This window comes from Pollicipes pollicipes, unplaced genomic scaffold (genome assembly GCF_011947565.3).
Source record: "Pollicipes pollicipes isolate AB1234 unplaced genomic scaffold, Ppol_2.1 Scaffold_5724;HRSCAF=6776_pilon_pilon_pilon, whole genome shotgun sequence".
NCBI lineage: Eukaryota > Metazoa > Arthropoda > Thecostraca > Pollicipedomorpha > Pollicipedidae > Pollicipes > Pollicipes pollicipes.
The window spans coordinates 4,386,680-4,404,264 of NW_023596746.1; the positions used below are offsets into that span (position 1 = coordinate 4,386,680).

Below are 17,585 nucleotides of genomic sequence, written 5' to 3' on the forward strand. Positions count from 1 at the left end.
ACCTGAAACTACTCTTGCTGCAGCTGGATCAGAACGGAAATGAGCTCAATGTCACTGCGGACTGCTACTCCGGTAGTCTGGACTTAACACCATACTTTGCCGTGTCGGGAGACCGCAAGTACAGCGTCTTCGGTGTGACACACCATTCTGGTGTGGTGTGCTTGGGCTACCACACGATAACCGTATACACACCTGTTTTGAAGTCCGGTATGAGTGCAACGATTCCAGAGGCCAGCCCATCCTTATGCACCGCGCCAACAGCAGCGAAGCATACATCCTGCTTTTCGATCTGGTCAGTCACTGACCTGGTGCCGACCTGAACGGCAGTACACGAAGGAGTTGGAGAGGGCTGTCCCAACTCCAGTCCTGCCGGTTAATTGATTTTGTAATGCTTAGGTCTTCCCATACACGAGAGGCTTTTATGGGTGCGCTGTGCATTTGACAGTGCGCACTGATGAAGTAAGCATATTTCTGAGGTGAAACGAAAACTGGTAGTATTCCTGTGTAAAATTGAATGGCTATATTGAAAGCCATTACGACATTCCATGCCTTTTGTTTGTGTTTATCCAAACTTGCATGAAGTTCAGATTTGCTACCAAATTTTGATGTCTGTCTAGGAAGGTTAGCTTGAAAAGTCAATCCTCAGGCAGCCTGGCGTCGTAATTGTGTGCCATAGGGTGGTCTTATTGCATTATTTCCTTCCTTCGTCGAAGACAAAATACGCCGCAATAGTCACACTAGGTTTTGGCCGCAGTACGCCCTTCTGGGAAACGGGTATGCAATTGCGATAGTGATGCTTTCCTTCCATCGGTTTTAGTGCACAATGTATCGGTCAAACAAACCAAAACGGTTGTCAGTTTTTTTTTGTCAGCGACTGGAAGGCTGCTTTTTCGTACGTGGATATTTTGGTTTACCTGGATAAATGAAACTACAAAACATTTTCGAAGCCTTTTGACGTTTGAAATGTGGACGCAAAATGGCCCCAAAAGTCGGCGCGCCCCTAAAACCCCAATCATCATCGACGTTTGAAATGGGCACAGGAATGCGATGCTTCCAGCTGAAATATACGTGGAAGCTCGTCAGTCCGCTTTCGTTCGGAGGCGTTCTGAAAGCGTCCGATATTTGGAAACGTGCTCGAGAAGGAACTGTATTTAAAAGACAGTAGAACATATCCCACACAAAACAGTATCCATTGGAACACCATAATGTCACAGCAATTTTGTCCCATATGTCCTCACATAGACATAGCAAACAATCCATGGAATGGTCATACTTGCAAAGAGAAAAAGGTAATGCGCATATGTGGGGCCTGCGCAAAATACCCACGGCATAAATAAAAATACGAACAGACCGAATGCCAGCATGGTGCCAAAGAATGTGAATGTTGTCCATTGACGTGCCTTTATGTTGTTCAAGTGCTTTTTTGTAACGTTCAGTTCTTGCCTTCCGTGCCGTGATGTCCTCTCCCCTCCCTGGTCACCATCCGCCGCGACCCCTTGTTGTGACCCCTTTTCGTGATCCCTCGCCTCGACCCACGTTGAAATACGGATCGTGCTTGGCGTGCCTTTGGTCTCCATGTGAGCCTGTCTCGGTCCTGTGCGGGGTTTAGATGCAGAGCACGGCGTCGGTCGTGCTCTCCTCGATCCATGTCAGCGCCGATGTGACGCGTGCAAACACGTCCGGAGTGTTGGGGTTAGCGCAAGGGCTGCCCAGCGATGTGAGCCCGATGAGCGTTGTAGCGGTCGGAGACGGACGTCACCAGCGGGCCGCCGCTGTCGCCGTTGCAGACGCCCTTGCCGCCGGAGGGGAGCCCACCGGCGCAGATCATGCTTTCACGCACAAGGCTGCCCCAGATCTGCGTACAGCGCGTCTGCGTCAAGACGGGCAGCTCGACCTCGAGGAGCATGTCGGCCTGCGGCATGTTGGCCCCAACGCGGCCGAAGCCGGTGGCCACGGCCGTGACGCCGGCGTACGTCTGGCCGGCCTGCGGCAGGCAGACGGGAGCCACCCGGCTGTCGTAGACGATGGTGCGGTCCAGGCGCAGCAGGTGAGAAGTCGTACCCGGTACTGGCACTAACAAACTGCGGGTGCTGCAGGATCTGGACGACCGGGGTACCGGGTCTCGCCGTCCGGCACACTGATCCGGTGGTCGCCGAGCAGCACCTGGATCTGGGAGGCAGATGCTCCGGCCGTGCAGTGCGCCGCCGTCAGCACGTACCGGCTATTGATGACGCTGCCGCCCGCAGAAGGTGCGCGTGCCACCGGGGCGCACCAGGCCGGCCTGCCACGGGTACTCGTTGACGTCGGTCTCGGTGCCGCCCACGACCCTGCTGCGCCGGTTGGCCTGGCCGCAGCAGGAACTGGTGGACGGCATCGTCGTCGTCGTCGGCCGCGTCGTGTTCGTTGGCTGCGTTGTCGTCGGCCGCGTCGTCGTCGTTGGCTGCGTTGTCGTCGGCCGCGTCGTCGTCGTTGGCTGCGTTGTCGTCGGCCCGCGTCGTCGTCGTTGGCTGCGTTGTCGTCGGTTGCGTCGTTGTCATCGGCGGCGCCGTTGTAGCGACGGCGGGCACGGTGATGAAGCAGATGAAGCCTCGGCGTGTAACGCGGCGGTTCGTCCTAAACCGAATCCTCAGCGAGGTACTGCTTTGCTGGCGGATTCTGCCTGTTCCGCAGTACCTGACCCTATTGATAGCAAGCCAGTCAGCCGCACAGAATCTCCTTCTCTCTATATCGACGTCGGGGCAGCGGATGCGGATGGCCTGGTTCTGCCTGCCTCGCAGGGTTATGTAGACGATATTGATGTTATTACGATAATTTCTGGGGTAACGAGGAGATGCAATATAATACCGACCAGGAGGAAGTCGCAAGACGTTACGGCGGGACCTCCCGTTAAGCTCGCCATTTAGTTTCATCTCGTTCACCCCCCGCTTTAGACTCACCCCGTGTACTCCCCGCTTCAGACTCAGCCCGTTTGCCCCCCGCTTTACACTTAGCAACAAAGCCGCCGCCTCCAGCTTCTCTTCTGACTTGGCAGGCACGATTTGTGGATCAAAGGCTAAAGGACCACGTGAAAAATCGTTCCCGTTCAACGCTTCAAGCGACAGGAGTGACGCGCTCTCATCTAGACGCCCACCGTCGCGGGACATTTCTGCCACTAGTTGCTTCCCCCGCTGAGAGGGCACGGCGAGGGAGCCACCCACGACCAAACACCACGTCAGGACGAGGGTGTTCATGGCTGGTTGGTGATCCGTGCAGCGTTGCAATCAGCTTATATGCCCCTTCAGCCGAGCACAGGTGTGCACAGGTGTCCGATGTCGTATCCGGTGCATCGACATCGCTGACAGTGCTCTCATGTCAGGGGAATTAGAGGTCATACAGGGTGTGGTTTCTAGGGCGGCCGCTGCACCAGTCATCATGTTCCGCAGAAAGACATGTTTGATGGTATTGAACCTAGGTGTGGGGAATCATCTTTCGTTTTTATTGCGCACGTTGTGACGAAAAGACCGGAACCGAAACCTAACCCGTGCCCGGCCGGGGGTCTGAGACAAGCGCGCCGGGCCGGGGAGGGGGAAAATTGACCTTCCCCTGTGATGTCCAACTTACAGACAGCGTATGAGAAAACAAAGATACCGTTTTGAACGTCTCGTCAAATCACGAATCATGCACCCGAGATTTGTGACCTTGTGTCAAATGTGAGATTACCAAAAGCCACGAAAGGTCAAAAACTGCCGTTTTGATGGATGCAGGTAAAACTTATTTTAAGGCGTCAAGATGCACGAGAGCACGGAAATAAGCGTTAAGGCTGTGGGGAGTCCATTCCGGATATTCCTGTCACCCTACACGGGCCAGGTCAAATCAGCTCATCACTCAGAATTGATCTACCAGGAGCCCACGAGAACGATATTTTTCTTGACAATGTGCTTCTGACTAAGTTTATTTTATTAGATGTAGCTGTAGGAAAACACATTTCAGACATCATATTACTCTTTCAGGGTGACCTAGAGGTCATATGAGGTCAACTAAGGTCAGATTTACAACCCACGCAGTGACAATTTTTTAAGCGCTAACCCCGTCCATGTGACCAGTACTATACTTTTTGTGGTCAGAAATAGTGTATTTGACATCTATAAGTACTGAAGATCGCATAGCTGTTGTGCACATTATGCGTAGTCACTTCGACGCTTGGCAATGTATTTGTAACAAACTGAAAGCAGGTATGTTGGTACATGAAATCAGACGTCCTCGGCTTCACCAACACGGCAAGGGGTTGGTTACACGCGGCGCATTCGTTCATCTGGTCTCTCCGTTATTGGCAACATAGGCAACTGACCTTGGATGACCTACTGTGACTTCATTATGCATTGCAATCATATCTAAAAATGTTTTCAGGGGTTTATTCGAATTCTGCGCCCAAAATTACCAGGGAAAACCGCCTATGTTGAGCTCAGCACGCGCTTTACGGAAGGTAGCTATAGAAAGAAGTTGCGTCCTCTGTGGTCATATGATGGTTGTGCATGTAAGTTACTACTCTCTTCCTCCTGCACAACACCAGAATAACACAAAAAATCGTACAAGCTTGCATTACAGCGAATATGAACGAATAGCGAAAAATGGCCTGACTTCAGGTCAATGACCTCACATTTTCCGAAAAATCTGAAATATGCAAATTGTGGGCACTGTCATGTTCTATTACTACACCAAGTTTAAACAATGGTAAATTATAAAAAGTTATGTGTGGGAATAATTTTAGCGATTGACCTCTTTGACCTGACCTAGGTAAGTGATTTTGCTAGATTAAAACTTGAAATACGCATAAAAGATGCTGCATCGATAGATGATCAGGTGATAAAATTTTGTGTCGCTACGAGGGTTGTTTTTGACCTGTGGTCGAAAAAAGGTAGGAAGAAGTGAACTTTTCCCCGGCTGGGCGCGGGTTAAGTATAACGAAAGCAAACTGGTTTTGCCAGTCGATGCTTTCCATGTAGCGTTATGCATAAGCGTACTTCTAATTTTACGAAATGCTGGAGATGCAACTGCGTTCCAAATTACCGATGAAGTTTTGTGCACCAGCCAGACATGAACACTCATGTCTTGTACAGGAGGTTCGTCTTCACGACACATTTGTGTCATTCAATGTACACTCGCATGAATTGTTTGGCTTATGCTATCTTGGTTATGTCTCCTGTGTTTTCCAAATTACTTGAACTATATGACGGCATAGTATGTCCGGAATCGGCTGTGGTTTTGCGAGCTAATACCGCATCGCAGCTTAACAAAAGCCAGCTCCACTTGGGTCATCAGACAGCAGTTTCCTGTGGTATTTGCGGCATGCCAGGTGGCGAGAGAAGCTCTCATCTACACATACACGCGAGCTTTCCTATGCACCAGACCCCAGCTTGCTCACCACTGGTCAGTAACGCTGAGGAAGAGCATAGATCGACGTCCATAAGCGTCAACGTTCTCAGCATCAAGCAAAACGCACAGCACTTTAGGTAAAGCATCTTCCTTGAGAGTCATGATTGTCACCACTATTCGTGGTCGGTAAAGACCAAGACTAAGCGACGCGTGACAACATTTGGCTGTTTAGGCGCTTTGACCGCATGACAATAAACTAAAAGCATATTTATCAGTATCAGAGGCCTTTAAAGCGTCATTACGACAATGTTTAAAAACAAAGGTGTGATGGGTGCTAGGGGTGTGGGGTCGTATTCATTTGAAGTTTCTTGGGCCTCCTCCTCCGCAACACCCACACACTACCTGCAGCTCAGTTCTTCGGACAAGACAGCAAGCCGCTCCAGCCCTCGATACGATAAAGATTCCAGTCAGCAGCAGCCAGCAACCAGCATCAGAAGAAAATAATTTAGGTGCTCAAAATGCAGTATTCAGTCCCATTGGCACGGATATTTTTTGTATCTATCTTTACGATCGTTTTTATAGCGCACATATTGACGGGCATGTTCTGTCAGCATCGTAAACAGGACTTTAAAAAAGCATGGTGACTACATGCTGGTCTTCGGTGTTGAGTCTTGCCATGCAATATCATGCGTATGCCGTAAACCAAATCTACAAGCCGAAGGATTGTTGACACGCTCGCCACCTGTTCGCATAGTTCCTTCAGTGTACGAATCCCTGCTACTGGCTTGTTGATCCAACAAGCTGAGCATAAAGCTAAGCATAGCTAGCAACGATTATGAGCATTGACTGACATTGACAGCATTTCACTGGAGCTTGCTGCTGGGTTCCCACGGCCGATGGACATACTTGTGCGTGCAGAGCCGGTACAAGAGACTCCCGGTACTGGTCGCTCCCAAGTGGGTTCTTCTGGAAGCTTGTACAGAAGCACTGAGATCCGTATTGTTCCTGTAAGTTTCGTACATTGCCAAAAATCCTGTTTTTGGCTTCCGCACAAATGCCATCTGCGCTCGTTTTTGGCAAGGTAATATGGTCTGTGCTTTCAAAGTCAGTACGAATTTACCTAGAATGGTACACCCAGAGGACAAAGCGCCCCAGAAGGTCAATCCGTCCCTCGACGGGCATCTTAGGGAAATACGAGCCTTACACACTAAGCCATGGTCAGAGACCCCTAGTCTTGGCCCGGCCAACGACGGTCTAACCATCAATGTCGTTCTCCCATCATTCGTCCCAGGCTAATAACGGAGCTTCCTCAGAGTTCGAACTGCCTTCGCGGCAAACTTGCCGTCTCCCTCATCCCCTCTATCTCCAAACCATATATATATATATATATATATATATATATATATATATATATATACAGGGTTGTGGCAAAGTGCTGCATCCAGTTTGTTGGGTGTCTGCTTAAAGACGGAGGAATAAGGTCGCCCATGTCCTGACACATTTAACATCTCCAAAGATATCACCAACATCACTTCACTTATACAAGACATTTGATACGAGATCACTCCCGTGCAGATTGATGACATCCGCCACGTGCAGGTTTCACCCGCCACTTCGTCCGAGACCGGCTGTTTCAAGACTGTCGGCGCTTCTTTCACGAACGGGTGTTCTGCAAACACGTTTCCCGGTTGCTCGGTCGGTGACTCTGACAGTTCCCCATCTGCGGAAAAGCACCCTTAGCATAATAGTCCTTGCATAAGAATCATGCGCACGATATATGTCATTGGTGTAAGCACGTCTCTGGGTGTAGTCACTTTCCAGATATTGGTGAAACCATTTGACCTGAAATGATGTTTGTAGGAGGGAAAAATGTGGGCGACATGCGCTTTATGCTCAAAATCAAGGAAAATGTATATTTGCCAAGTTAAGCAATTTATTTTTGTTTCACGAACTATCAACTTTGTGAAATAATTACGTTGAGAACTTGCATCCCGACCCATATCTTTTTCATTCCGGCTTATTGTGGAGGGAACGACTGCGGCTGCGACGGTGTGCTTCGGTGAGGTGATCCTGACGCTAACAGTGCCGGTGTATGAGTCCTTCCAAAAGGTAGCGGCGCACACCTGAAGAAGCTGATCTGATTTGTTCTGAAACATGTCCTCCACATCACAGAGGCGGCCCGACCGACACTTCCGTCTTGCTGCGCACTGCAATATGTGAAAGCGGTTGGTTGGAAACAACCTGAGGGTCTTGAATCCGAAGGCAGTCGCAGGTTGTTGTATTGTGATGATGACAGAGTGTGATTGCGTACGACCGCGGTCTTGATCTGTCAGCGTCCATGCGGTGCCTGCGGTCCCTCGCGCTGCATCATGGGGAACGTGGTTCCCTGACAGCGTCATTGACTTCTCGCGATAAAATCGTTCTGAACCCGAGTACGCTGGAGATGTCAGAACACAGAGAGTCGTGTCTGGTGGCCACATCGCCTGCTGGCTCGCAGTTATCATTTGATGCTGTGTGACTGAAGTGCCACTGTGCCACTGAAGAGCCGCTGTGTCGTTTAACGTGTCTGACGCTGCAGCTACTTTACCGTGTTCTGGTCAAGCTGTTAACCTGACTGTTACATGCAGTCCTGTCTGCCTGATTTCTTCGCTGATTTGGCATACGAAAGCTTCCGCTTAGGTGCCCTTTTCGCGTGATAAAAAGCAATATTATCTGATGTTTGCTCGTTCCTATAAAATTTAAAGCTGACGCATGAGCGAGCCTAGTGGAGAGACAGTGGAATGGCGCGGTGCAGGTAACAGATTCGCACGCTCTTGTTGACAGAGTGGTACGTGGATGGTGCTGGGGAGGTTTGCCCCCTGGTTGGTGAAACTAAGGAGGAGATGCAGAGCTAGTTTGTGAAACTAAGGAGGGGTCGTGCGAGCCTGGTATAAGTGTTGTAAACGCAGCAGGGAGGCTGTAGGAGAGACCAGTCCCGTGTAGTACCTGAGTGGTAAGTGTGTCGTTAACACCCGGTAATTTGGTTGGATAACTCGGCCACTACCCTGCCACTAACAAAAGTGGTAACATTCTCTGTCAGTGAAAGCTATATAAAAAAGAATGGAGCCTTTGGCACCAGAGTAACCTGGAGTTTACCCAAACATAACTCCGTTCGCCGTACATGGTAGGATGCAAATATGTCATTTACCGCACGAAGCAATTGTGTCCAGTGCAGTTTAGAGAGGTGGCTGGTGAACTAGGTAAATCGGCAACATTAGCATATATAACATAAACATACAGTAACCATAGCGACGGACAATCATATTAGATCAACATCGTAAAAAACCACATAGCATAGCGTAGAGTGCATAGCATAGAGCTACCTGAACTTTGTCCCAGCACATTTCCGTTCACCGAAGGTACGTGGCAAATAAGATGCTGCCATTTGGTTATCGCCTGAAGCAAATTTGTTCGGTATGCAAGTTTAAGCTCAACGCACAGAGAGGCGCAGCTCAACCACCACACTATTTACCCGCGTTGAGCCACGAAATGCATGTTATTCATGTTAGGATGCCGACATCCCCCCATCAACTTCACTTCACGGGTGACCGCCTGGCGAACACCGACGAACTGTTGCCTGATAACTTGAGTAGAGTCCGCTTTTACCAGGCTGAAATGCGATATTAGCTTGCAAATATATGCACAGCTGCTGTCTCCTCGATGACCTGGCTCGTCATCCCACACGTGGGGCGATTCGGAAAACACAGCCGACGTCGTAACGACCATAATGAAAGGCAAAGCTATTGGCGAGTCTGACATGCATGACACCTGCCCCCCCCCCCCCCCCCCCCCCCCCCCTCTGATCTTGGCATGACCTTCCCGCCACAATCCACGACAATTGAGAAGATGCATGGCTGCCCACACCTGGCTTGGACGCCGTTATGGATGCCTTTTACCCGGAACGTGAACAACGCACCAGCTGAGCCGCCAACCTTCACCGTAATAACTCTGGCTGCCGCACGTGGGAGCTGTCAACGGGGACAGTACACAGGGCGCGTCGCCTGACGCCTGTGCTCGGTTGGAGGGGCAGATAAGCTGACTGAATCGCTGCAAGGATCGCCGACCAGTCCTGAACACCCTCGTCCTGACGTGATATTTGGTCCTGGGCGTCTCACTCGCCCTACCCTCTCAGCGGGGAAAGCCAGTACCAGTAGACGTGTCCCCCGACGGAGCGCACCTACACCTGACTGCAGCCCCCTTACCGCTCAAATCGTTACCTCAGAGCTGGAGAGCACCTCTGCTTCCAGCCGTCGAGTTGCAGGCCTCGGCTGCCACGTCAAGAAACGGTAAGGACGGCGTCCCTGCTACCAAGTAAAGAGCTGGAGGAAGCACCACTGCTTCCTGCCGTCGAGCAGCAGGCCTCGTCTGCCACGTCAGGAAACGGTGAGGACGGCGTCCCTGCTACCAAGTAAAGAGCTGGAGGGAGCACCACTGCTTCCTGCCGTCGAGCAGCAGGCCTCGTCTGCCACGTCAGGAAACGGTGAGGACGGCGTCCTTACTACCAAGTTAAGAGCTGGAGGGGGCACCTCTGCTTCCAGCCGTCGAGCTGCAGGCCTCGGCTGTCACGTCAGGAAACGGTGAGGACAGCGTCCCTGCTACCAAGTAAAGAGCTGGAGGAAGCACCTCTGCCACTGGAGCCGGCCTCTGACGGTGCAGCAACTCCCCTACCCTTGCGGCGGACGCTGAGCGAGATGTCCGACCGTGCCACCTTACGACTCCGTGCTGACCCGCGAGCCGCTAGTTCTTTTGGCTCCACCACTAGCAGTTCTTATGGCCCCTGCTGAGGCCAGGTCGACCGGCGCAGCAGGGTCGTAGACGGCACTGAGACCGACGTCAACGAGTACCCGTGGCAGGCCGGCCTGGTGCGCCCCGGTGGCACGCGCACCTTCTGCGGCGACAGCGTCATCAACAACCGGTACGTGCTGACGGCGGCGCACTGCACGGCCGGAGCATCTGCCTCCCAGATCCAGGTGCTGCTCGGCGACCACCGGATCAGTGTGCCGGACGGCGAGATCCGCTACTCGGTCGTCCAAATCCTGCAACACCCGCAGGACGTTACTGGGGCATCTAGATCTGGGGCAGCCTTGCGCGTGAAAGCATGATCTGCGCCGGTGGGCTCCCCTCCGGCGGCAAGGGCGTCTGCAACGGCGACAGCGGCGGCCCGCTGGTGATGTCCGTCTCCGACCGCTACACGCTCATCGGGCTCACATCGCTGGGCAACCCTTGCGCTAACCCCAACATTCCGGACGTGTTTGCACGCGTCACATCGGCGCTGACATGGATCGAGGAGAGCATGACCGACGCCGTGCTCTGCATCTAAACCCTGCACCGGACCGAGACAGGCTCACATAGAGACCAATGGCACACCACTCACGATCCGTATTTCAACGTGGGTCAAGGTGAATGGTGTTCGGGGAGGGGAGAGGACATCACGGCAAGGAAGGCAAGAGCTGAACGCTACAAAACAAATTGGCTTAAAGGTATAGCAGCACGTAATGACATTACCGCCACGTTCATAAACACTATGCCGACATCCCCCCTGCTTGTATCGTAGGGACCGAAAAGGTACGTTTATGCTGACAGTACTTTTGCAGTCCCCACATGCTTATTATTTTCTCCTTTTTCTGCCCCAAATGTGCCCATTTAATGGACTGTGTGTCACAGGATAAGACATATGGGACAACATGGTTGTGGAGTAGCGTCGTTCTAGTTAATTGTGTTCTGCATGATAAGCCCAAAGTTTTCATGCTGAGTTATGAACCTTCAATATACCAGGAGGCACTGGTATAAGGATGATATAGTGCTGGTTTTACGATTACGTTGGTGGCAACTATTATTTTGAGCTGCGTTATCCTCAAGAGTAAAAAAGTCGTTGTTAACACTTTGGCATCGTTTAACCAGAACATTTTTGTATCTTGAAGATCGTTGGCTTAACACAAGAACTTTGAGCCCACAATTCCAAAAAAAACATGCGCTGAAGGCCTTTATCCTTGCATATGATGTTACTGATGTTTTGCAGGGGATATATGTTTATGTCTATTATATACGGTATGTTGTATACAGAAAGCGTATGCCTATTTTCTCAGAAGGCTTTCAAACATTGAACGTTTTTGCAATGCGTACGAAATGAAGCCGGCTGCCGGCTCTCAACGCAGATTTAAGCCAGAAATACCGAACTGCCATCCATTTTCACGCGTCAAAAACGGGGTATTGAAGGGAAAGCAGCTTTGGTAACTTTCATAATTAAAATCACCCAAAATAAAAGTGAGCAGAACATGCTTGCTTGAGAAAGCGCCTTTTTAGCCACTCACAAATTCGGCAAGCCAGTTAAATCAATATCTTTTTTTTTGTTTGGCCACCGCGCTTTGCACTGAAAATGATAAAGTGAAATTATTACAGTCGCAATCGCACGCTCGTTTCCACACAAAAGCATATTGCGACTAAAACATTTCGAAGCCATTGCAGGCAAACAACAAATTGTACCCGTGAAAGGAGGCAATAACAAAAAAGAACTACGATACTACACAAGATTGAAGATTGCTTGAAGAATGCACTTGTCGTGCTAGCGTTATTGGACAGGTGCTTAGTTTGTAAGTTGCTCAGTGCATTTGCAAGAGACATTATTCACGTAGATAAAACAGTATCAACAGCCTGGCTTCTCGAAAAACAAACCAGGAGAATGGAGGCGTAGATGTACTGACATTTCGGCAACATACCTTTAGCAAAACAGTATCATAATATATGGAATAGCATATGTAAGAAATGATACAATCAACTACAGTGCAAGTCATTGACCAGCCTTTAAATAAAAATTATTGCACTTTCTGGTACCTTCTGGTTTCTGTTTCAGTTCAAGACGGCCTAAATACGAAGGGAAGTGGTTCCTTATTGTATATAATTCCCCCCCCCCAAATTGTTCTTTTTGGAGCAGAGGTTTTTCACTAGCAGACCTCCACGTCGGAGCCAAAAGCACAACTACCCAACCATTACGGCTGTGTATGCTCCTACCTGAGTGCTACCTAGGTAAGAACATTGAGTGCGCTCATTTTTTCCAGTCTGATGGACTCTTCCATTGACAGCGAAGGATTTTGAAAAATATGTCGAAGGCGAAGCATTCCAAATAGAAATTGGTTAAAGTTGGCTGCTAAATGCCGCCATAATCAAGCACGACGGTTGATCTAGAGCTTTGTTGCCGCTAGGCGGTTTTGCGCTGGCGGCTACTTGGCCAGGGGCCGGCAGCTATCTGACAAGCTGATTTGGTGATCGCGGTGACACGTGACTAACGCAGAGTCCCGCAACTGACTACTTCTGGGTGTGAAATAGAAAATCGAGTTGTCCCTTTAAATACCATCATTTTAATGTAGGGTTTTCGCAGGATCCTAAAAAACAAGCCAATTTCCGAAGATCGTAGTGAATTCCCCAGGGTCTCATTGCTTGAGCTTGATTGCTTGGAACCCGTTACTCGGGTAGCACCTCACTCCTCTGTGTAAAAAGGCATGTCTTGCAAATGGTGTTACAAAATCAAACCAATTGTAATACCCCCTCGATATGTGCAGATAGTTGTCTCATTCACAGTACTTTCATCGTTTTTCTCCCGATCAGTATTTTCCCGTTATCTCTAGCAATTGTACGATGTGATCGCGTAAACAATCGTGTCGTAATGGGTCGCGTTCGCGAGTTTTAATTGCACTTAACAGTCTTGCATTATCGACAAATGCACAACTAAACCTGTGTAATAAATTGAGCGTCTACGAAAGCCAATGCAGCGGGCCCCTGAACGATCGGGAGTGCCTCGGCAATACCGAAACCCGCAGCCAGAGAGCATAGAGCTCCGAGCGAATGAGGACTTAAAACCAGTGCGGATGGCCCCGGACGATCTAGAGTGCAGCGCGATCCAGTATGAAGTATCTAAGACGATGTGACGGGCCCCTGCACAATCAAAAGTGCCCGGTGGATCCATTGTGAAGGGCCCCTGGAGCGAGAGCAGGACCCTCCGCAAGTGAGATAAAGTGGGAAGAGCTCTGCACCAGTGTAGAGGGCACCCAAGCATCGAACGTCTCGGTAAAGTACCTTACCTGGCCCTCAGGAATAGCGCAGGGCCGTCCGAGCAAGTGGGAAGAACTCGAGACTATCGCGAACGTTCTCTGAGCGACTGAGAGTTCACGGGAACTAGCCAATGGGGCTCCATGCTACCGTCGTTACAGTTTTCCGGCAAATGCAAAGAATTCGTGAAAGACCACTGATTAATCGAGATCGCCCGGCTGACCATAGGTCCCCCGACAGCACCGTCGGGACCTCCGAGCAGATGCGAAGAGCCCAAGGGCAGCGTGGAAGGCCCTTTAACAATCGAGGACACCGAATAAATCGCCAACTTCTCGCATACCATTTCGGAGCCAAAGGCATTGCCCGTGGCCCCTTTGGATATAGCAGGGGGGGGGGGATGGGGGATATCTGATCAGCAGAGAGGGATTTGGTTAAGTGCGGGAGCATTCCCTCACACCGAAGAAGTTAAAAAAGGTCCTGTCATGATTCCCAGGCAGGTACTGAGCCAGAATGCTGTTAGGGAGAGGCACCGGATTGAATGGGTCCTTTTCTCGAAGGTCCCTAAACAAATTAATTCCTCGGATCTAGCCCATCTTATGTCGAAGGGACCGAATGACCTCCTTTTAATTGCATTCGCGCCTTCTTTAACTGCTGTCAAAACGAGAGGCTACCAGATGGCGCAGTTCTTCTTTCATTTGCAAGTCAATAAAATGGAGGAACCAGACATTAAGTGATTTTATGGAATAAGCCATCAGCGCTATTAATTTTACATGGTTCCGTCGGCTCTTCCTAAACCGATAATAGTGAGGGCGCTGCAATATATGGCATGGGGAGGGACTGAACAGACACTGAGCACGTCACCTGTTGACTGAACTTCCGCGTAGATCGAAACGGGGTCCAATATTTGTGTCGATCTCACCAACCCATGCTCGACAAGGAATGTTAAATGTTCACCTTTTCTCAAGAATCAACTAGTGCCAAATACATCAAGAAGTCATGTGAATGCATACTATCATTGCTTACTAAAAACAACAACATCTAGCATTGCAATCTCCACAGGCCGAGAGTCATTGAACAGCTAAGATCAGGTGGCTGGGTGACTGAAAACGGTCCAGTAACCGATGAATCAATTTTGAAATGCTTTATGCTGTATGTCTGGCGAGTTTTGTTTTCATTGGGCGTGTGATACACCTGTACTCGCTTTCTTTGGTGTCTTGACATGGCCACTGAAAGATCTACACGTCAGTGGCCTAGCCAGGAATCCGCCCAGGAGGGGCCCAACCGAGTCCTAGGGGGATCTTTCGGCTAAGGCCCCCTCTTCATCGCTGTGAGAACGTTGATTTTGGATTCAGAGGAAATTTTTAAGGTCGAGACTTTATCTTATGTCTCGAGGCCCGTTTAGAAATGTATTGAAGAATGTGAGAGCATCATAGACTGCCGAAAAAGAACTGGGCCGTCGGTCCAGGGACTCACAGCCACCTCCATAGGGTGGTCACGCCCCCCTCCACAGGCCCCGCCACTGCTGGACGTGTTCCAGCACGGAGTCAAAATATACGCTTACAGTTATGAAAATAACGGAAAATATCTCGCGCTCGCGAACCTTTAGAAGACAAAACGTCGACGCCTGCCGCCGCTGCTACCTCCACTGGCCGCGTCGTGGCGGACTCACGGCCAACGCCAGGCGGCGGCCGACATACGGACGAGAATGACCACGTTCGAGAAAGTAGGGCCTTCGAACGCTCTACCATGACATTAGTTCAGTGCGACGGTAGATTTCACCCGCACGCTTTTCGAATTGATGTTCGGAACGGTTTAGCGTGTGCAGCACCAGGGGCGACGCAGCAAGGGGGAGGGCAGGAACAGAGAAAACGGGAGTGTGTATTTGCGCCACACACATTTTGTGGGGCCATTTTGCCTAAACTTAATACTTCGCAACTCAGGCAGGTTACGTAGAGATCAGGGAGGCCCCTGTTTCTGTGCTAAGGGGCACTAAATTGAGCCGAGAAGAGTCTTTTTGCATCAGGGGACCCGTTTCTAGATCATGATCACCTTTATGAGCCACGAGCCTAAATCACCTTTATGAGCCACGTAACCCACGCTCTGGACAAGAAGCACAATTCTGGTTTAAGGAAACCATTTGCTGGCTTGGGAGACCCCCGCTGTGAACTAGGAGGCCCTGCTCTGAATAAGGAAGCACTCGCTGTGTAACATGAGGCCCATTTTCTGGCACAGGGGACCCTTGTATGCATCGGGTGACCGCAGTTCGGAATCAGGATCCACTATTTTGGGATAAGGAAGTCCTTTGCTGATTTTGGAGGCCCATTTGCGAATCGGAAGGATCCTGCTCTGGATCAGATGGCCCTTCTATGCATCAGAAGGCCCCGCCGTTCTGGAACAAGGGTACCCTTTGCTATAGAGAGAGAGAAGACCACACCTGTTAAACAGGAAACCCATATTCTGGATTTTAGTCGTTGACAGTTTTAGGAACATATTTTAATATATGTAACAATTTGCAAAGAAAGCACATGACGTCGGTGACCCCCCTTCTCAAACGTAACACTGCCCAGGGGGACCCATGTGGGAAAGCTTTATTTTGTCCAGGAGGCTTGCTGTAAAATCTCACCCGCAACTCAAATCCCGTGACGACGCCCAGCTGTGCGACACCACAAAACCCTTGAGGAAATTGTGGAACATTTGCTGCTCGTGTTGTTGGAAATACTTTGCACAGGTGAAATTTATGTCTCAGTCAGCCTAATATGAATTTATTTTTGGAGGGCTTTCGGAATAATTTTTTCTGGACACATGGTCTCTCATTAACAGTCTGCCGGCCGCCTGATGTAAGCTGCGGCAGCCAACGCTGCTCGAGTGTGACTGAAACGACGGACATTGTTTGCCTCTAGAGGTTTCGAGCGCACGTGGTCGCAGCTATGCTACACCATTTCCTCACCAGTTTATTTTTGCAAAAGAATAAACTTTTTCAGTCAAACATGTGCTGGCGATGTCGATGCAACTGCCGGCTTCCATTCTGGCGGCACGGGACCGGAGTCCCCTGTGTGATCCGGACACCCTCATAGCGACACATCATACATCAGTTCCGTTGCTGACGGGGGAGGTGCTCTGACCGGGGCAAATAGCCGCAGATCAATGCAAGGGCCTCCGCAGACGCCAAATGATCTCTTACCAGCGCAGAGGATCCAAACTCCAGTTCGACTCATCGGGCCCCTGACTCACACGGGCGAAGAGCCCCGTTTGGTCTTGGGGCTCCTGACTTATACAGGCCCTTTCACTGTCTCATTGTTAATTTGAACATTTTCATCGTGATTTTTCATAGATCCTCCCACTGTAAGAGAACCCTGACCAAAGCAACAGGTCCGCTGAATTTGAGGTCCCGTACATGTCTCCGTTCGGCGAATGTGCTCCTGGCTGACTCGGAGCCCTCAACAGACACATAATTCCCTGTAAGGCAGTGCGAGCTCCTGAACAACACAGGGTCCCCTCGTTGTTTCAAGTGTCTTACCAATATTAAAGGCCTCCAGTGACAATTGTGGGCCACTGCCTTGTCGTCGTTTGGGGAATGAGCCACACACCAAGAACATGACCCAGACCCTGCCCCAGACCGGTCTTGGCTCCAGGGGGGTACAGACCAACGCAGGGCGCACGTTACGGTTCGGTTCAGATCGGCTCAGTTTTGGTGGTCTCTAATCGGCAAAAAAGCCCTCATCGACCCAAGGGGCCCGATCGGCGCAAGAGGCCCTCTGACTGACATTTGGGGGCTCCGTACTGCGGGTACAAGTCCTTAACTACGGCCTCCAACCGGCTCTCCAGACCCTATATTCTGGCCCCCTACCGTGCTAATAGGTCCCTTGGGCCCTTCGTGTCCTGGGGAGAGGGCAAGAGCCTTTTTCCCCCTGCCCGCGCCCCTGTCCTCAGGGCAATTATATTGGGACCATGATAATGGCCTAACAGCGTTTTGTTGTGTGATATAATACACATATTGAATGTATTTATGCGTTACACATGATTAATGTCTGACATCTAATGTCGATAATTGTCGGCAAACAATGCCACTGTTTATCCAACATATATGAAATAAGTCCTATACATTCAAGACCATGCAAATGGCTCAGTATTTAGACAAGCAATGTTGTCCA

At 50.3% G+C, this 17,585-nt stretch overlaps 1 protein-coding gene across 1 annotated transcript; it reads left to right on the plus strand.

The window, feature by feature from the left end:
• Positions 1–4,501: 4,501 nt before the first annotated feature.
• LOC119102349 (trypsin-1-like) lies at positions 4,502–10,493 on the plus strand. The gene is made up of 2 exons (XM_037225718.1): positions 4,502–4,513; positions 10,182–10,493. Exons 1-2 carry the CDS (start codon positions 4,502–4,504, stop codon positions 10,491–10,493), a joined length of 324 nt encoding a protein of 107 aa, XP_037081613.1.
• The last annotated feature ends 7,092 nt before the right edge of the window (positions 10,494–17,585 follow it).